Raw genomic sequence first — 22,941 nt, forward strand, 5'->3', positions numbered from 1 at the left:
TTGGATATATTATATTTTATTATATTATATTTATCCTAATGATTTTTGGCATAAAAGAAAAATCAATACTTTTGACCCATACAATGTATTGTTGTCTATTGCTACAAATATACCTGTGCTACTGATGCAGGGTCAGATATGCTGATGTCCCTCTCACCTGGTAATGAGGCAGCAGTCGTGAATGATGCTGTCCTCCACGTACAGCCCTCTGTGCTCCAGCGTGTGGACGGGACGCTGCTCGTGGCTCCAGGACAGTCTGACGGACGGGTCGAGGAACGAGGCGGTGCACTGCAGCGGCAGACGGTCCCCGCGAAACACCAGCTGCCGCTGGGTCGGGATGAGCTGCAGGACGGGGAGCTCCAGCGGGCCGTCTGAAACACGGATCACGGAGACGCAGGTGCAGAATCAGATGGGCAGCTCACAGGAAATAGTTTTGAATGCAGTGACATACCAATCCACTCTGAACAGCATCTCTTTCTGAAAAGCCATCTACTGCATCTTTGCTTTGATCATATTACTGAATATGATCCAGATGTAGTATTTAACAAAAATGCAATTTTCTCAGGTTTTTGCTCAAAATGTTGATGTTGTTGTTTTCAAGATTTTTATATAAAAAAACAATGCTTGAAGCTAGAATAAAAAACATTTTTTACATTTATTTATTTTTGTTTGTTTGTTTAAACGTAGAGGGTCTGTTCCTTATGTTGATGTATTGCATGTTCAGATATTCATACAACAAAATATTCTGGAGGCCATGGCATTTTAGTGAAAATCAGATACAAGAGCAAAATCAGTGGACATGATGTAGTTTGTGAACAGTGTGACATATTAAACTCCACCTGAAATGATTTTTAACCATTTTTAAGATTTTTTTTCTATAACATAATTTCAATTTTTCTTATCATGTTTTTCATGGTGAAGGGGGTGTGGATTTTGTTATATTCTATTTTGTGTTAGTGATGTTGTAAACTCTGTCACATTAAGTTCCATAAACTTCCATAAAATCATAACTACCATAACTATATGGACTTATTTTATACAGCATTTATTCTGTACTAATTATACATGCAGATTCATAAAGACAGTAAAGAATGTTTTGTATGGAAGTTTTTTTTTTTTTTTTTTTTTTTTTTTTTTTTTAAATAGTATATAAACAATATTGAAATTACACTGGACTGGTAAAGCTACTCTAAAACTGCATTAGACAAGATGAGCGTTTGAGGTTAAAAAGTATATAAATTGTATTTTTTTAGAAAATGTTTGGTTGTTTCGCTAGATAAGACCCTTCTTCCTCATCTGGGATCATGTGGACCTTCCACCCAGTGAACCCCACTGAAGTCCACTATATACAGGTCCTTCTCAAAAAATTAGCATATTGTGAAAAAGTTCATTATTTTCCATAATGTAATGATAAAAATTAAACTTTCATATATTTTAGATTCATTGCACACCAACTGAAATATTTCAGGTCTTTTTATTGTTTTAATAATGATGATTTTGGCATACAGCTCATGAAAACCCAAAATTCCTATCTCAAAAATTAGCATATTTCATCCGACCAATAAAAGAAAAGTGTTTTTAATACAAAAAAAGTCAACCTTCAAATAATTATGTTCAGTTATGCACTCAATACTTGGTCGGGAATCCTTTTGCAGAAATGACTGCTTCAATGCGGCGTGGCATGGAGGCAATCAGCCTGTGGCACTGCTGAGGTGTTATGGAGGCCCAGGATGCTTCGATAGCGGCCTTAAGCTCATCCAGAGTGTTGGGTCTTGCGTCTCTCAACTTTCTCTTCACAATATCCCACAGATTCTCTATGGGGTTCAGGTCAGGAGAGTTGGCAGGCCAATTGAGCACAGTAATACCATGGTCAGTAAAACCATTTACCAGTGGTTTTGGCACTGTGAGCAGGTGCCAGGTCGTGCTGAAAAACGAAATCTTCATCTCCATAAAGCTTTTCAGCAGATGGAAGCATGAAGTGCTCCAAAATCTCCTGATAGCTAGCTGCATTGACCCTGCCCTTGATAAAACACAGTGGACCAACACCAGCAGCTGACATGGCACCCCAGACCATCACTGACTGTGGGTACTTGACACTGGACTTCAGGCATTTTGGCATTTCCTTCTCCCCAGTCTTCCTCCAGACTCTGGCACCTTGATTTCCGAATGACATGCAAAATTTGCTTTCATCCGAAAAAAGTACTTTGGACCACTAAGAACAGTCCAGTGCTGCTTCTCTGTAGCCCAGGTCAGGCGCTTCTGCCGCTGTTTCTGGTTCAAAAGCACACGCCTGTGCACGGTGGCTCTGGATGTTTCTACTCCAGACTCAGTCCACTGCTTCCGCAGGTCCCCCAAGGTTTGGAATCGGTCCTTCTCCACAATCTTCCTCAGGGTCCGGTCACCTATTCTCGTAGTGCAGCGTTTTTTGCCACACTTTTTCCTTCCCACAGACTTCCCACTGAGGTGCCTTGATACAGCACTCTGGGAACAGCCTATTTGTTCAGAAATTTCTTTCTGTGTCTTACCCTCTCGCTTGAGGGTGTCAATGATGGCCTTCTGGACAGCAGTCAGGTCGGAATTGTTTATTATTTTTGTTGTTTTTGAGTAATGAACCAGGCTGGGAGTTTTTAAAAGCCTCAGGAATCTTTTGCAGGTGTTTAGAGTTAATTAGTTGATTCAGATGATTAGGTTAATAGCTCGTTTAGAGAACCTTTTCATGATATGCTAATTTTTTGAGATAGGAATTTTGGGTTTTCATGAGCTGTATGCCAAAATCATCAGTATTAAAACAATAAAAGACCTGAAATATTTCAGTTGGTGTGCAATGAATCTAAAATATATGAAAGTTTAAGTTTTTATCATTACATTATGGAAAATAATGAACTTTTTCACAATATGCTAATTTTTTGAGAAGGACCTGTAGAGAAAAACCCTGGAATGTTTTCCTCAAAAACCTTAATTTCTTTTCGTCTGAAGAAAGAAAGACATGAACATCTTGGATGACATGGGGGTGAGAAAATTATGAGGAAATTTTAATTCAGAAGTGAACTATTCTTTAATGTGTACAGCGATATTTGTTGCCTTATCACCTGTCTTTTCAGATTTAGTGATTTTATTGATCTGATGTTTCAGATAATACTTCACACGCAGTTCATCCAAACACACAGATATGCAGAAATGACTCCCAAAAGTCATTGAGCAGAGCCTCAGGACAGTGTACCCACTGGAGGAGTGAATTTAAGTGAGCTGCTGAAGTTAAAGCTGTGAAAATAACCACTGTAATGCTATAAAAGACGACCCAGCTGCTCCACAAATCACTCTCCAATTCACCTCCAAATAACACACTCAAACCACACGTTACAGCGTTATGAGCTCTTCTGCTGACATTAAATAAAGCAATAAGCCACCAGAGGCCATGAGATACAGAACTGTTACTTAAGAGCACTTAAGAAGAGTCGGCACACTGAATGTAACGCTACAGCACTGTAATAAAACATCCATGTGTGTTTTTCTAGAAATAATTACATGCATCTACAGCTAATGTGCAGTTGGCGATATATTTTACAATGACTGTGCACAAGGCTCATCCAAAAACACCCAAAAATTTTTTTTTATTCATCAATGGAAATGTAACTATGCAAATGAGGCTTATTATGTATTGAAAGGATCTGAAAAAATGTGGGCGTGTTTGTGCAATATAGTTGCTTTTTTTATATATATTCCAAAAATGAAAAATGTGAAAAAATTAAGGTTTGCAAAAGTAAAATAACATATTTTTATTTAATTCATAAATAAATATTCTATGTAAACAAGGCCATTCTATTAATACTAATTTACATTTTCAGAAGATGCATGTAGTATCTGCAACACTTTAACTGTTGTGTTGCAAAAAAAAGATGTGTTTGTGCGGCAGCTGATTTTTCTGAATTCCTTTACTGAATTTGAGTGAATTGCATGCTAAAAAAATGCACACAACACATGCAAGTACAGATTCATCAGGAGGCAAAAATTCATTCTTACTGAATATATTCTCACTCAAAAATGTGGGCATGTCTGTGCAATAATATATCTTTTTTAATTGTACAAGTGCAAAATGTGGAAAAAAAATAAAGGGTTGCAACAGCAAAATAAATAATAAAAAAAATTCCTTTAGTGTATTGCACGCTAAAATAATGCACACAGCACATGTGAATATAATGTCATCAGTGTGCGTAACTTATTCTCACTAAATAAATTTTTACAGAAAAATGGGGGTATGTTTGTGCAATAATAGTTTTTTTCTTCTTCTAAACAGTAACAGTACTGCAACAGTAAAATTCAAATAAATACATTTTTTAATTTAATTTAATTTATCAAAATGTTTTTTTCTGCATTCTATATAAACAAGGCTAATTTAATGCCATTTATTTTCACTTCAGAGAAGATGCATGCAGCGCTTTAACTGGGAAAATGATTTTAGGGTTAAATTTATGTCCATTTGTCAATGCAAACTCCTGCGATGCAAATGAAGCTTATTATGAATTGTGTTGATTTCCATTAATGAATTTGAGTGAATTGGATGCAAAAATACACACACAACACATGCAAACACAACGTCATCAGTGTAAATCATTAATTCTTACTGAATTCTCTCCTATTTTGATCCCTGGAGATAACAGAACAGATATTTGTTTAATGTTTTTTCACGAGGGCTGGTGAACATCAGTGAAGTCTTACCGCAGGTGAGCTGCTGCTCCTGAAGACTGTGCAGCTGCAGTCCGTGAAGACGAGTCGGATACACGCACACGGATTCATTCCCCACACGCACCGCCTGAGATCTGACCCACGACAACATCCAGCGCAGCTGACAATCACAGAACAGATAGTCTGTGCCTACGTGCCTGAAAAACCCATTCGCCACACCCGCTGCCTGACTCACGTTAACTAATGGCGAAGTTGATGGAAAACACATAACCACAACATCTGAATAATCACCCTACACTCTAAAAATTGCTGGGTTCAGCTTGCTGGGTCATTTTATTGGGTTGTTCTTAATATTTTTAACCAGGTGATGGGTAGTTTTCTGTAACTAAGTTGCTGGGTCATTTTCATCTTTAGATTTTTGCTGTTGCTTCTAGTAATTCTGTGTGTGATTTTTAATTTCCAGCCCATTTTTAGCCAGCAATATAATAATATTTAAACAATAGTTGACTTAAATAAAACAACCCAGCATGGTGGGTAAAAACATTTAACCCAACCAGTTGGACCAAAATAACCCAGCATGTGTTCTGTCCAGTATTTACCCAGTGCTGGGTTGCCAAATAACCCAAGTTGTGTTGTTTTTAATGCAGCATTTTTTAGAGTGTACTGTCTTCTGTAGAGCTGCATTACTTTTATTCTCATTAATTCTTCTGCTGTTTATAAATAACACTCTAGTTAGGCATTGTATGCAATGGAAATGCACATTTTTTAATGCAAATAATAATAATAATAATAATAATAATAATAATAAAAATTAATGTCATAAACCAATTATGAATACAGCAGTTTCCATTCCATGTGTCCAAAAAAAAAAAAAAAAATGTAATAAATTGCTTGTGGTTTAGAGACAACAGATTCTGAATTAATGTAATAGTTACTACAACTTCAGATAAAATGAATGTGAAAACGATTCAAATGATTGACAAAACCATGAAAATATCTATCACTTTAACTAAAGCTAAAGAGAAAACATAAAAAATATCTAAAATCAGATCGCGAATCATGAAATGATTTGCAAACCCGCTTGAAAATTCTGTTCCGAAACAAATGATTCACGATATGTGAAGTTCTAATCTGAATCAAATTATTCTCGAACCAGCTCCAAAGATCTGAACAAATGATTCACAATACACAAAGTTCTGATCTGAATCAAATGATTTGTGATCCGCACTACAAAATCCTGATCTGAACAATGATTTGCGAATCATTTCAGATCAGAACTCAGAGCACAGACTGTGAATCATTCAATTCACGAAATGATTGGCGAACCCACTCAGATGTTCTGATCTAAACTAAATGATTTGTGAACCTGCTGAAAGGTCCAATCTAAATTAAATTATTTTAAGGACTGTGAGTAATTCAATTCACGAAATGAAATTTTCACAAACCCACTCTGGAGTTACAATCTAAGTTAAATTATATGCCAACCTGCTCCGATGTTCCGATCTAAATTAAATTATTTTCTCAAACCTGCACCGAAATTCTGATTTAATTTAAATTATTCGCAAACCCGCTCCGAAGTTCTGATCTAAATTAAATGATTGGCGAACCCACTCCAAAGTTACTAACAAAACAAAAGTACACATAGCAAGGTTTTGTTGTTGTTGTTTTAAGTAGATAGAACAGAAAAATGATAGAGAACATTAGTGTTAGAGGGTCTCTTTTTTTTTTTTTTACAAAGAAAGAAAAGTCAGAAGAATAGGAAAAGACCTGTGAACGTTAGTATTGGAGGATCATTTTTTTTTATTAAAAAGAAAGCAAGTATTGCAAAGAGTGCAAGAGTTAAAGGATCAAGTGTTTTGTTTATTTGAATAAATAAAAAGAAAACGAGTAGATACAATAGAATTAGAATAGAGAGTACTAGATTTAGAGGTCAAATAGAGATGGAAGAGATGTGTTTTTAGTTGAGCAGCTCATTCCAGCAGGAGGGAACAGTTAGTGTAAAAGTCTGTGAAAGTGATTTTGTGCCTCTTTGAGATGAACAATAAAGTGACGTTCACTTGCAGAACGCAAGCTTCTAGAGGCACATAAGTCTGAAGGAATTAATTTAGTTGAAGGGGTGCAGAGTCAATGTAAACGAAAAGTGAAGGAACTAGGGATGGGAAGATTAACCGATATGTATCGATACGCGGTCATGCGCGTTCACGATGCGAGTGCATCGGTAGAGCAGCAGAGGATGAGTGAAATTTTGGAAGCAAATCGAGATGCATCGGTTTTTGCGAGACGCATCGGTTTTTCCGAGATACAGCTTATCCTTTTAATACAGAAGTGTTGTCAACCTGTTTTTTGCGCATAATTTAATCGACCTACATAAAGTAGGCCTAAGCAACGGACTTGCGGATGTGTGTACTGTACACTACAACTCAATGTATCAGCTGCGCGGATGAAGCCAGTGATGCGCCCAAAGGTAGTTGTCAGAAAGCGCGAGGAGTAAGCAAAACAAACATGTCGGACGCCGAGATAATTTATCCTCCACTGAATTTTAAATCTAAAGTTTGGGAACACTATGGATTGTACAAGAAAGACGGACGACTTGACAAGACAGATGCAATTTGTAAAATGTGCCGCGCATCTGTAAAATACACGGGCAGTACGACTAATCTGATATCTCACTTGAAGCGGCGCCACGGTGTTGTTGTGGAAGCGTCTGCCAGTGCCCCAGCATCCCCTGCCTCCAGCTCTGACTCACCTGTAGCTACCAGCTCCAAAAGTGGTGAGAAAAGTAGCATAACACTGCTAGTTTATGACTTTAAGTTTTGAATATTCAGTGTCAAAATATATCTTTGTAAAACTTATTTTCATAGTTGAAAAGTGAAATCACAATTCTTGTGCAATGGTAAGCCTTCTTTCTGTTGAAAGAGTGCAAAGATTTTTTTTTAGTATATATTGCACTTATACGTTCTGTTTATCTTGGAAATACTTAAATAATATGTGCCATGTGTTCTAAAATGGCCCTCTACTGTAAACCGACACTCGGGCTCTGAGAGAAAACCCAGTTTGTAAAAAAGTATTGGTTTTACTTGGTTAATAAATAATCAAACTAATTCAATGGCACCGCATCCTCTTTCACATAACCACATAAACTTGATCTAATTAGCTAGTGCTGAATTATTGCATCGTATCGTGATATGGGTGTGAATCGTATTGTATTGCATCGCAAAATGCCACACATGTATCGTTAATATATCGGATCGGATACTTTGTATCGAGATGCGTATCGGATCGGCATTATACCTTAGATGCCCAACCCTAGAAGGAACACAAAACAGCATAAAGTTAACATTATAAACTGAACTGTGCTCGTATGTTTTAAACACTTCTGCTACCTTATATGAGTGTTTGTGTGAACCAAATCATTTGTGTGACTTCATGAAGTTGCATAGATAGTTTTTGCAGTTTAGCTTCAATAAATGCTCTTTTTAGATTGAAAAAGTAAGTTTTTGAGCTCTGATATGTAGTTTTCCACAGTACAGTGTTCCTCATATTATGACCCATTTAAACAGTAGAAAACAGTGCAGAGATCTTACAGCGCTTTGAGAGACGGGACATGTGCGAACAAACCCTCCGGCAGCGTGGAAAAGATATTCCCAGACAAATTCCTGAAAAACACATAGACGTTACACACAAACCTATCCCACAATTCAAAACTCATAGCATTAAAACGCAGCTAGAACTTGAATTATTCGTGATAAGCAGTTCCCTGTGCTCTATAAAGATATATAAACACAGAGAGAGAGACTCACAGTTTGGAGAGACGGCCAAGATCAAGAAACATATCAGCAGAGAAACAGCCAATCCTGTTGTTGGAAAGATCCCTGAGGAAACACACACACACACACACACACACACACACACACACACACACACACACACACACACACACACACACACACACACACACACACACACACAGTCTGTCAGCTGAGATAAATGATCTGACATCAAACACCAAAACCTTCAAACTAACTTCAAGCATTTGATATAAAAACATTTATTCCTGATTATCACGTGACTGAATAAGCTACTCAGATGACTCTTTACTCTTCATTTTTATTTATTTATTTATGTATGTATGTATGTATGTATGTATGTATGTATGTATGTATGTATGTATGTTAACTGAAATAAAGTATATAAATGTAAGATTAAAAGCTTAAACAGAAATGAGAAATTTTGCTTTGGCAACCCAATAAGTGTATGTTGAAGTACTAAAACTGCTAAAACTAAAACTGAAATTTAAACAAATTAAAGCTATTTAAAATAAAAAAATAAAGGTATTTTAAAAAAAGCACATAAACTAATCAAACTTAAATTGTAGTATGGTTATTATAGATCACTTTAATTTTAAATGTAATCTATATCAGTATAGGCTGTATGTGAAGACCTGTGTGAAAACTCTAAATTACTAAAACGTTACTAAAATGAAAGTGAAAACAGAAAATAAAAAGAAAGTGCAATTTAAAACATTAACTACAATAGTATCTCATATCAAACTAAAATAACATTGTTTAGCAATTTAAGTTTTAGTCATTTTAGTAATAATTCACATGCATTTGTAATTTTTATTATTTTATTTATTTATTAACTATATGAACTATTAACTCACTTCTGTTTATTTTAATTCTCCTGTTGAATTATAAAAAGAAATATCTGAGAGATTCAGGCCCAATCCCAATTCTATTTTATACCCCTTCCCCTTGTCCCCTGAAACAGAGTGTCAAAGGGGACACCACTACTATACCGTCACACGTCATCAAACGTCCTCTAGCTCCTACAATACACACACCTATACTGGTGTGCATTAGAGCCTTTAGTTACCGTTCTATATTAATGTGCTGCTTACACACACACACACACACACACATCAGATATCGCGCAGCTCACACATCCAGGAGCAAAGAAACTTCTCAACGCTGCACCACGAATTTTATTAATAACAGTTTAAAAACTGAATTGTTACATTGTATTTTCCAGCAAAGAGAGGATAAAATCACTGTTTTTGAAATAAACTCTATGAAAAGAGAAATGCATGATTGAATGTGACATAAAACCATTGATGCTTTTCTTTAAAATCTTTTTTAATGCCAAAAATGCTTACATTTATGTGTCTTTTTGTTTGCTCGGGCAGCCATGATGCCGCTGAAGGGCTATCTGGCCCTTCCCTTTACCCCTACCCCTCCAACCAAAAGAGAATCCAGACACCCCTTCACGTGAACGAAAGGGGAAAGGGGAAGGGCTGAGGTGTAGAATTGGGATTGGGCCTAAATCACTCGAATAATGAAATTTCAGAGCCGTTCACTGTGGTAACGAGACCCTTGAGGAAAATAAGGGTTAAGTGCTTTAATCTAAGTAACTCTCCAATTACTCCTCATTCAGACTGAAGCTGCAATCAGTGTGTGTGTGTGTGTGTGTGTGTGTGTGTGTGTGTGTGTGTGTGTGTGTGTGTGTGTGTGTGTGTGTGTGTGTGTGTGTGTTGTAATGAGAAACATGCGCTGCTGTGGTGCAGTGGGAGCGGCTCGGTTCGGTTCAAAGCTGTAATCATGGGTTGGGAACTCTTAAATTAGCGATGAGACCTGCTGCTTAAATTATACGCGTCCAGCAGCCTGGCACACGCACATCCACAATCAGCCGCTCAAATACAGCAATCAGTGTCACATTAAAGGTCTGCATGGCTCCTGCGTCTGTACGTCTAAACGCTGAAAGCCTCTTCACTGCAGAATGAGCCTCAGATCGGCTGCAGCTCTCATTCTCAAGGGTGCTGCATAAAGATCTGAGCTAATATACAAGACCGGGGATCCAATGTAGAAGTTTAAAAACACTAAACAATTAAAAACTCTTTTTTTCCAGAGTAGAGCAATGACCATATCCCAGATTTCATAACTCAAAATGTAATTTCCAATTAACGCACAGAAAGTCCCAATCTATAGCAAATGATTTGCAATACGCAATCCATTGGAGCACTTTGAAACAGTGAATCATTTTGTGACGCAATGGTTTAACTGATTCCGTTTCACCCGTCACTATACATGCTTTTTAAAATCGTTACAAGCGATGTCTTCATACTGTAACACATATTTGCAGTGTGTGTTTGAAAACGAACGTAATCGTTCTCTGATTTTTTCTGGGGTGCATTGCAGAATCTATAAAACATGCTGATTTGGGTTTTCACGCACATTTCCAAGGTTATAATCATACTTACAGTCTCCTCAGAGCCGTCAGGCCATGAAACGCGCCGGGGGCAACTCTGCTAATGAGATTACTGCTGAGATCCCTGAAGACAGACAGAGAAAGACAAACTAACGCTGAACTTTCTATTCATCTGTGAATCCTGAAAAAATTAAATGTATCACAGTTTCCACAAAAATATTGTGTAGCACAACTGTGTTCAACATTGATAATGATCAGAAATGTTTCTTGAGCAGCAAATCATCATATTAGAATGATTTCTGAAGATCATGTGACACTGAAGACTGGAGTAATGATGCTGAAAATACAGCTGCACATCACAGAAATAAATTACACTTTAACAGATATTCACATAGAAAACAGCTGTTTTAAGTTGTAATAATATTTCGCAATTTTACTGTATTTTTGATCAAATAAATGCAGCCTTGGTGAGCAGAAGAGACTTCTTTCAAAAATATTAAATAAAATCTGACCAACCCCGAACGTTTTTACATTTATTTTAACAAATTATTTGGTAGTATTTGTACAACAGATGAAAAAGAAAATTGTTAAAAATGAGAGAGAGATATTTGATCTATAACTATGAAATAATTATGAAATCCACACTTTCAAACATACAGAAACACAACAAACACAAAAAATGGAAACCTTATTTTACCACAAATATTATATAAAATAATATGTTTTCTTGCAATTCTAAGTTTATGTCTCACAATTCTGACTTTGTTTCAGAACAAAAAATAAAACATGGCAAATGTGACTTTTTACCAGCAGTTGCGATATCTCACAATTTATATCACACAATGACTTTTTTCTCAGAATAGTGAGTTTTATTCTTGCAATTCTGACTTTTTTCTCCTTAAAATTCTGAGTTTATATTTCACAGTTCTGTTTCCACCACAGAATAAAAATTTAAAAAGGTAATTGCAATTCTGACTTTTTTTTCCCCGCAGTTTTGAGAAAAAAAGAATTGTGAGATAAAAAAGTTGCAATTATATATATATTTTATGTTGTGGTGGAACTGGTCTTCTGTACAAAGCTCAATGCGTTCAGCTCTGACCGACTGTCTCAGACCAAGTGCACTAAAAATAAATGAAGCTATATCAAATTGTGACTCCTGACTTTCCTCTGAGGCCAAAACAAACTTCCTGAAATTGTGTCCCTGTGCTTCCTGTGTCTGAAGGGAGTGACAGGAATCTGAAGGAGGACGACATCTGCAGACCGTCAGAACCAGCAGGAAAAATGTCACGAGACAGACTGACCTTCCATAATCCATCTTTCTTGGAAGATCGGACGCTTCTTCTCTCCGGTTTTAGTTGTTTGTAAAGCCAGAAGGAACAAGGAGGAGCTTTCAGGAGCTTCTCAAGAACAAAAATACCCTTAATATGTATTTCAAATCACTCATCTGGTTATAAATCACAGTTCTCTGGGCTTCTGGATTGATTAAATGTGGTTAATGTGAAATATTTAAGGCTCAAGTGTGACGGTCATTACTGCTGATAAATGGCTTCTGTCCGGCTCTAATGGTGTGTGACTCCAGAAACACTTCTGTTCAGCGCCATTAAACTTTTCCGTTCATCCCACTTGTTTCCAGAGCTTGAAGAAAAAGAGTTTGCATGCCATCTTTCATAAGAGTTTAAGGCATTAAAAGTGCCATCAGTTGATTGATCATAATGCAAACTAATGTATAATGCTTGTGTCATGCATGTAGTGTTTTAGACACTTGGATGTCTAATTTAAACTATTTATTTCTTCTTGAAATTTGGTGTGTCTTTCTCATATTTGGTCATTAATGTGCATGTGAAGTTTCAATGCACAGATGTGTTTGGGAAAGGCTGTACACACTTGGTTACATCAATGGTGTAACCCATTTGCTCATATTATTTAGTTGTGTTTATGAAGGATGTAACTTTTTTTTAACACATGCAAAGTTCATATTTTATCATACTTCATTTTTTGACAAGCTAAAATAGAGGTTTTCTGTTCCTTTATGTTTTTTTTTTCTCTCTCTTTAGTGTCGATTTTGTGTGAATTGCATGGAAACCAATGGGGTTCAATCTGACCCCAAGGCAACAGCAGTACACAGATTTCAACATAATAAGGGAGTTAAAATGATTTGCTTTAATAGTGTTCCTTTAATTCCTTTAACTCATAATAAACAGGAGAAATTCCTAAGAGACTCGGCTTCGTGTTATGAGTCTCCAGCTCAATTACTGCTGTAAAGCTTCTCAAATTAAAGCCTGTTTGACATCTAGATGTTTTCTTCCTGTCTGCACTGACTTTGTAGAGAGTTAAACTCCTGACAAACTTCACCAGTCACACCTATTATTTCCCCAGCTGAACATCTACAGGAGAATCCATTCATCCTGACCTAAAGGTGGCAGCAGCACACAACACTAATGTGTAGATTTACATATTCTTTCTTCTTCTGGTAATAGTTTCTTCCAGATCGTCCCACAGGGGGAAGGCGATCAATGGAGCAAAAGAGCAGATTACCCGAAACGAACAAATAGTAGACTGGAGAGCACTCTCATTAGTGAGCATCCAGCAGTGTTTTAATGACACTTCTGAGGGGCTGATGTCACTAAAACAGCATGTCATGTTGAGAAAGCACTACATGTTTAAACTAGCTGCTGGGAAAGATGTTCAGAGTTCACAGCGACTCTAGATGTGCTTCTGTAGAGCGTCAAGACCTGTCAAACATTGCAGAACACAAAGAGAAAACTGTAGGAAATGAAGATCTCAGAGTGGGCGGGGCATCATGAGCCAGACGAAATCTGATTGGCTCCTTCAGTGGTCCTGATCTGTAAAATGATTGGTCATGGAAACAGACTTTTTCATCGTCCGCATTATAGACATTAATTATTAAATGTCTCGCAATGGGCAGATTAACAGTATTTTTATCCAATATTTTAATAACTGACTGACAAAAGTTCAAATGATTTTTATTCTTAAATTAAGGGTGTGATTTCTGAAGAATCATGTGACACTGAAGACTGGAGTAATGATGCTGAAAATACAGCTGCGCATCACCGAAATAAATTACAGTTTAGCAGATTTTCACATAGAAAACAGCTATTTTAAATTGTAATAATATTTCATGATTTATCCTGTTTTTGACCCTCGGGAAGCAGAAGACACTTCCTTTAAAAAACTTTTTAAAAATGGTATTTTATTAATTAATTTAAAAACTCTTAGATGTAGTAGCAATAAGATTACGTGAAGAACAAGTGGAGTTTTTCTCAGATGTTTCTTCTCTAAAGTTTCAGCTCTCAACAATCTTTCAAAAGTCTTAATATGAACTCAAAACACTTCTCATCAAGTTCTCCTGAAATCACATGATCTGAGCTGCTGTCCACAGCTGTAAACCTTCCCTGCATCGCTTCAGTGGAGAATTTCAGAAGAGACAAAGTTCATGCATGATGTTTTCTAAGCTGAACGAGCAAGCGAACAATAAAGCTTTCCTTTGGGAGTGTGAACTAAAGCACTGAATGGGCTGTTATTGTGTAATGAGTTACTGGAAACGACGGTGACGGGGTCAGAGCGCTTCGGTGTGTGTCCTACAAACCTGGCCAGTTCTCATCAGCCTAATTGTGACTGTAAATAACGATGCTATTCAGAGACAAAGAGGAACACACTTGGACTGTAGCTGCTGTTTTGAGTTGGGACGGGTGTAAAAAGGTCACCTATGCATCCGCTGTGACATCACCGTCTGGAAGTGCACTTCCTCCGGCCGTTTCCTGCAGTAACAGACTCAGTCATTATGAAGAGTGATGTATGCTGGACTGATGATATACAGTATCTGAGCTTTTCACTGCTAACTGAAGATGAGAAATCATGTACAGCATTACGTGTGATCGTGTGATCGCAGTCTGACAGCTTTTTCTGTTGTTGACTTTTATAATTAAGTTCAGGGTTAAAGCTCTGAGCTAACGTCCCCATGCTGAGAGCGACAGCAAACACTGGAAAGATCCTGGCGAATTTTGAATTATTTTGTTGGAATTAATGCTAATGATTCTAATGAAATATAATGTGCATTGCGAGGTTTGACTAAATTACAAGCAGAACAAACAAATATCTGCATTCACTTTAGAGATCTTATAAATTCATCTTTAGTGGCTATCTATCTCTCTATCTATCTATCTATCCATCCATCCATCCATCCATCCATCCATCCATCCATCCATCCATCCATCCATCCATCCATCTATCTATCTGTCCGTCCGTCCATCCATCCATCCATCCATCCATCCATCTATCTGTCCGTCCATCCATCCATCCATCTGTCCGTCCATCCATCCATCCATCCATCCATCCATCCATCCATCCATCCATCTGTCCATCCATCCATCCATCCATCTGTCCGTCCATCCATCCATCCATCCCTCCATCCATCTGTCCGTCCATCCATCCATCAATCCATCCATCCATCTGTCCGTCCATCCATCCATCAATCTGTCCGTCCATCCATCCATCCATCCATCCACCCATCCATTCTTCCATCCATCCATCTGTCCGTCCTTCCATCCATCCATCCATCCATCCATCCATCTATCCATCCGTCCGTCCATCCATCCATCTATCTGTCCGTCCATCCATCCATCCATCCATCCATCTATCTGTCCGTTGCCCATCTATTTATCCATCCATCTATCTATCATCCATCCATCCATCTGTCCATCCATCTGTCCGTTTGTCCATCCATCTATCTGTTCATCCATCCATCCTTCCATCCATCTATCTGTCCGTCCATCCATCCATCTGTCCATCCATCTATCTATCTATCCATCCATCCATCTATCTGTCCATCCATCCATCCATCCATCTATGTTTATATATATCTGTCTGTCTATCTATCTACCATCTATCCATCCATCTATCAGCAAAAAATACATTTATTTTTTTTTATTGTTGCTGTCAATTTAGCAAATTGTTAGTATATTACTAGTAAATTAAGTATAATTAAGGGAAAATCTCCCAAGCATTAGACTTACAATAAAAAATCTCAAAGACAGAAATCACCCTTTGTTTATATTAATTTATTATTATTATTTTTGTTATTATTATTTTTGTTATTTATTAAAGTCTTTAAATTATTTATTAATAAATACAATTTATTTACAAATGTATGAATTTATTCATTTATTATTCTTATCTGCATTTTATTTTTTATTTTTATTTTTTGGTTCAGGAATGTTAATATCAATATACTCATATCGAAATTAGTGCAGTTAAAGCTTCACTATTTGCAATCACTTTAGAGATTGTATCATAAATTCATCTTTGGCGGCTCTGCTATGATTAAACTGACCTTTAAAAACTAAACCGGGTGCTTTTCAGTATAATTAACAATTTGCCAATGACCCAATTAAGTGATTTAAATGTTAATAAATAAAGACACGTTTTTGCTCAGTGAATCCATTCATCATTTCCTCAGTTTGCGAAGCGTTAAACCAGCAGCTGCTCTCAAAGAAAGCATCAAGATAAAAACCACCAGAGCACTTATCAAATGGTTCGGTCAAGGGACGGAAATCATGGAGATTTCCAGACAGACGAACCTCCGTGAGCCATTTGAAATGTAATTAAAACAAAGTTTACAAAAACAACCATGAAAACCACTTCATGTTTCTGTAACAATGAGATCATTTGAGTCTCTTTGGTGTTACTAGATTGAATCAGCACGAGTAACACACAATCTAATGCAATCATATCTAAATCACTGCATTAATAAAGTGCCGACTAGCCTTAAAAGCCTGCAATAAATCAAATACACTTCCAAACAGAAATTTCAGTTCATGAAGAATATCCGCTAAATTTTTTGGTAACACTTTATAATAACTGCACACTATTGATCATTAATTAAGCATTAGTAAACAGATAATTCATCATTTATAAAGCATTAATAGACATAAATAAGCAGTTTATAAATACAGATATAAATGCTTTATTCTTGATTTAAAAGCATATCTATAATGTGTCTAATAATTGTATTATCATACTTTATTCATGATCAATTTATCATTTCTCAATGAAGTATAGCATTATTTAGAAACCAGTTATTTAGGAGTTGCCAGTGATTCATAAGTTCACAAGAAATTGTAAGTAAATGTAGTAAATTCAGGTATTTATAAAGCATTTAGTAATGGTCAGTTAACTATTTATGTGAGCTCATCTAAAGTGAGGACTAGTTATGCCTTGTAAAGCATTTATAAAGGATATTTAAAGGCTCAGTTATCTTCTAAACAGGAAAAGGAAACAAACACAACACAGTGATACAGAACATAGAAATATTAACAGCCTTTAAATCTCATTTGTAAAAGCTTTACAAGGCATAAATAGTCCTCACTTTAGATGAGCTCACATAAATAGTTAAGTAACAACTACATATGTTTTATAACTACCTGAATTAACCCTGAATTACAGTAGAAAAACATGTTAATAAACCATTTATTAACACTCTAAGTAACTATAACTATATGTCTGAATAATAAGATGTATGAATGCACATTTAAATAGTTTATTAATCATTTACTTAGAATTTCTAAGTGATCTTATGAACCACTGACAACTCCTTAATAACTGGTGTGTAAATAATGTTATACTTCATTTAGAAATGATAAATTGATCATTAATAAAGTATGAAAAAACAATTATTAAATACATTATATATATGCTTTTAAATCAAGTATAAAACATTTATATCTGTATTTATAAACTGCTTATTAATGTCTATTAATGCTTTATAAATGATGAATTAACTGTTTTCTAATGCTTAACTAATGATTAATAGCATGCAGTTATTATAAAGTGTTACCAATTTTTTTTATGGGGAGTAACTAGTTACATGTAACAGAATTACATCATTTAATTACAAAATAAGGTAATAGATTATTTTAAGGTGTCCTTGTTACACACGTTATATGTACATGTACATATATACATATACATATATATATATATATATATATATATATATATATATAGGGGTGTGGTCCTATAAGAGTTTATTTGCAAAAACAGATAACTTTTTTTTTTTTTTAATTTTCAAAAATCATGTTTTTTTATTATGTTATCATGTTTTTATTGTGTTAGTTAGCTGTTTTTTTTTTTTTTTTTTTTAGTTTTTTTTTTTTTACCCAGTCAAAATAACCCAACTGCAGTTTGATTGAGAATAACTGGAATGCACAAGGAAAAAACATGATTTCTGAGAATTGTTAAAAACGGACTTATCTGTTTTTGCAAATTAACTCTTCATATATGCATTATTAAATAAATTGGAATATATTATGTTAATATTAATTTAATATATTAAATATAGTGGAAAACTGTTCCAGCAGCTACTTTGACAAATGCTGTAAATACTGTATGCTGGAATCACACATATCCAAATGCATGAACGTGTCTGACACAAAATAACCTGCTGATCTGAGGATCTGAGTTTGGTGTGACTCTGACTGAAGGCAGAACATCAGCAGCTCAATGCAGAGCGCGTCTGGAGCGACGATAAGAGCTCGATTAAAGGACGAATCAATCGCTGAACTCAGTCAGGGTCAAAGGAAAGACTTCTTCACCTCCCCACAGACAGAATCAACACACCTCTATCTGATCATCATGTGCTCAAACACCAAATCATTCACTGATCGCACCATTGCAGAAACTACAATATATTACATTAATATAACTATAATTAAAAACACTCATTTCACCAGAAAACTGTCGCTACTATATATTATTAATATTATTAATATTACTTTAATATATTACATACTCATCCCACCATAAAAAAAAAATTATATTATATATATATATATATATATATATATATATTATATATATATATATATATATATATATATATATATATATATATATATATTATTATTAAATTAATTGTAATATATAAACATACTAAAATACATTTATCCAACCAGAACAAAAATGTTGCTATTACATTATTAATATTAAAATATTTTTTTAATATATATTTAATATACTCATACTACTAGAAACATGTTGCTATTATATATTATTAACATCAATATTACCATATCAATAATACAAATTATATTAATATAACTTTAATATATTAAGCATACTCATTTCATTTCTAAACTGTTGCTATTATATATTATTAATATATTAATTGTAATATTGCATATTAGTAAAACTTATATAACCATATTAATATATTTAATATATTCTGATTTAACCACAAAACTGTTTCTGGATGTACAGTAAGTGTGCAGAAACACAGACTTTATACCTGATAATCACCTGGAAACAGAAAACACATATTTCTGCTGATGGATGGGCCTCATTTCATGTACTTATTGAAATATACGTATATATGGTTTCTACATGACTAGGAGCCAATTCTCCTCTGTTTTATCATCTCTACACAGTATATAACCAGATGGAAATGGCACTGCACTCACAGTCTCTCCAGAGCTCGCAGGCCGAGGAAAGAGTTATTGTTCAGCGCCGAGATCTTATTGTTGCTCAGGATCCTGAGGAGACACAACAACACAAACCATAAATACAGAGCAGGAGGATTTACACACAAACCCTCATCTTTACAGCCAGCAGCAGATCTATACGGCTCGAAATCTCCCATTTGTGGTCCGGATGGAGACAACAAAACTTCTCCAGCAACACTTTCTCTGGATATTAACTTGCTGAAGGGTTATTAAGGCATTATATTTACATTTATGCATTTGCAGACATTTTTTTTTTTTTTGTAAAGCAACTAACATTATATTTAGGTGGACATTTAATTAATTCATTTATTTGGTAATTTAATTAATTCATGTATTGCCTAACAATGACCTATGATAATTATTTTTTGTGAAAAGTTTTAATGTAAGTGTCAGAGAGAAAGTGGAACATTGAGAGAGAAAAAAATATTGAAAGATATATTTAAAAAAAATATTTTTTTATGTTTCTTTTTCCCCATTTGTTTTAAATCACAATATAAAAAATGCTACAATATGTATCAATGTATAGCGACAATATTTTGATTGAGTGTGTATAAAAGTGTTGAGTGTTTATTTTTATGTAATTTAGGCTTTTATTTACATATAAACATTGGTTAATTACTGTGTTATTATAGTTAACTAAAACTAAAAACATTAAATATTTTATTGATTGATTTATAAATGATTTTTTTGAATTTTTTAAAAAAAAATTAACTGAAATCAAATAAATTAAAATATGAAAAACAAACTTATTTTAGCTTGTTGCCAAGGCAACATTTCTAAGTTGTACTAAAATAACTAAAACTGAAATAATTAATAAAAAAAAAATACATAGACAAAACTAATAAAAAAATGACAAAAACCCACAAAATGTCTAAAACTTAAGTAAAATTTACATGAAATCTGATAATAAAAAATAAAATCTAATTCAAAATATTAAGAAAAACTACAATAGTATTTCAAAGATACTAAAATACCAACACACATAAAAGCACACAAATATGGTGACCCTGAAAGCTTTTAATCTTTATAGTTTTATTAATTATTATCCCAGTTCTAGACATTTTAGTTCAAGTTAAAGTAAATGAAAATGAGAAATTGTGTCTTGGAAAACCAGCTGAAATAAGTTATAAATCATATAATATAAATATTTTATAATATATATTTTTTTATTTCAAGTAACTAAAGTGATTTAACAATATTCTGGTTTTCTTTGAACTATTGTGATAGTATTGTATCATGTGTTGAACCGAATTGTGACACGAGTGTATAGATACAGAAGATTATTTCCACACATTCACCAGCCAAATCTTTCTAGAGTATGAACCTCAAATTCATGTTCACATGTATAGTTCCTCTTTGAAATGCACTGACTGAACAATCACGTTTCTGATCTAAACCACAACAGAAATAAAGCAGAGCAACATCTCTTATCGTTAAATGTTTAAACATTACTATCAATGCACACTCACACTATAAATATGACGTCTACCTGCAACCGTGTGCAAAGGATTCGTATCATGTAAAGCGTGTCTGATATAATGCCCTGTTTGTGATTAATGATCCAGCAAACAGAACATTATATCAGATCTGCTTTACATGCGTGACGAGACACTTGTGTCATTCACACACACACACACACACACACACACACACACACACACACATAATGAAGGTCATGCGTCAGAGGTGATCGTGTGTGAATGTGAATGGAGTTCATGCGGTAATGCAGCACACATGCAATCAAGCCACTGATCAGACAGTTTCAGACGCACACAGCCTTCAGGACACGCCAATCACACACATGATGAAGACAACACGCTTACAAAACCCCCTGCAGTACAGATGGACACACATTATACAGGCGCTGGGAACTATTTATTTTAGGAATAATCACATCAGGGTTATTACCGGTAGGTTAAAATGAAAATCATAAAGTAAGACAAACAAACTAACATAAATAAATAAAAATAAGCTAGTTGGCAAGGCAACCTTTTTGTTTAGTTTAACTCAAAGTACTAAAACAAGCAAAACTAAATAAACTAAAACTTAGGAATAAAATGAATAAAAACTATTTTGAAAAAATGACAAAATACAATTTAAATGTACTCAAATTTAAAATTAAATGTTAAAAATAAATTTAAAATTACCAAAACTTAAAGTGAAAAAAAAAAAAATCTTATTGAAAATTTTAAGAAAAAATAAAACTATAAATTTTCAAGACGTTTTGAGTGTTTTTGTTTGCTGACATCTGATTGTGTTGACATGTCTGTGGAGGGCCGGGCTTTGGCCTGAGGAAATGTGATACAAAAACCATTAGTCTTGATTTCCAGAAACAAAAAAAGCATAAACCTTTACAAATTTATTCATAAAATAAGAAAAAAAATCAATTTCCCAATGAGGTATATGTAATTAATATTTTTTCATTTTATATATATATATATATATATATATATATATATATATATATATATATATATATATATATATATATATATATATATATTGCTTTTTAATGAATTAATTATCTATTAATTAATTATTTTTATTTACGGCTGTAATTGGCTTCAGTATGCACAACCTTTTGCTAAATCAATGGTAGCATATTTCATGACCTATTAAAATTAGAATAATTCATATGATTAATGTTATATGATACTTTTTAATATTTGGTTTATTTTTTCCTTTTTTCTGCTATTTTAATTGGCTACAGATTCGAAATGCATGCAGATACTGACCTATTGGTTAATCAATGAATTAACATATTACTAATTAAGACACTTCCTGAAGCACTGAAATTAGTCTAGAGAAATGAGGTCATGTGGGAAGAATGTCGTGATTTGCACTAATCATTTCCAGAAGATGACTTGTTAAAATATCATTTTTGTATAGTGTGTGCAAGCTGTTGTGACAATGAGACATCTGCAATGTTATATTTTTATATTGTGTGTGTGTGTGTGTGTGTGTGGGTGTGTGTGTGTGTTGTGTGTTAAGGGTGTTATGTGTGTGTCACAAGGTCGTTCCCCACCACACGCCTGTTTCAGGCCTCTGTATAACATCCAGGAAATGGCAGGCAAAACATAATTGTACATTATGTAAACAGTGCATGCCGAAACTCCAGCGACCTTCCAACTTCCTATTTACAATATCAATTATGTTCTTCAAGGGTAAGCAGAGAGAGAGAAAGAGGGACAAATTAAATATTGTCTTTCTCGGACCGCCAGAGCAAATGGTCTGTGTCATTGAGTGTGATTTAATCCAGCAGCTAAAGGTTATGAGTCCACACACACACACACACACACACACACACACACACACGCACGCACACATATTCAGACACACACACACATACTCAAATGCACACACACACACATACTCAAATGCACACACACACACACACACACACACACACACACACACACACACACACACACGTGCACAAAAATACATATTTGGCGAAACATGCATTTGACTAGCATTTCATCACTGATGAATGAACCTGTAATTAAACTTTCAGATTTTAAAGAGCTCTGTATTGATT

General features: G+C 34.7%; 1 protein-coding gene across 1 annotated transcript in view; it reads right to left on the reverse strand.

Moving 5' to 3' along the window:
• Window positions 1-22,941, reverse strand: part of LOC122139340 (adhesion G protein-coupled receptor A2-like) — a 38,969-nt gene that overhangs the window by 12,002 nt on the left and 4,026 nt on the right. The window contains exons 2-7 of the mRNA XM_042736143.1: window positions 19,362-19,433; window positions 10,940-11,011; window positions 8,484-8,555; window positions 8,268-8,339; window positions 4,717-4,880; window positions 158-371 (exon numbers count right to left, since the gene is read on the reverse strand). Of these exons, the coding sequence (XP_042592077.1) occupies window positions 158-371; window positions 4,717-4,880; window positions 8,268-8,339; window positions 8,484-8,515 (482 nt within the window). The 5' untranslated portion in view covers window positions 8,516-8,555; window positions 10,940-11,011; window positions 19,362-19,433. The remainder of the gene's footprint in view (window positions 1-157; window positions 372-4,716; window positions 4,881-8,267; window positions 8,340-8,483; window positions 8,556-10,939; window positions 11,012-19,361; window positions 19,434-22,941) is intronic.

Source organism: Cyprinus carpio, chromosome B13 (assembly GCF_018340385.1).
Source record: "Cyprinus carpio isolate SPL01 chromosome B13, ASM1834038v1, whole genome shotgun sequence".
NCBI lineage: Eukaryota > Metazoa > Chordata > Actinopteri > Cypriniformes > Cyprinidae > Cyprinus > Cyprinus carpio.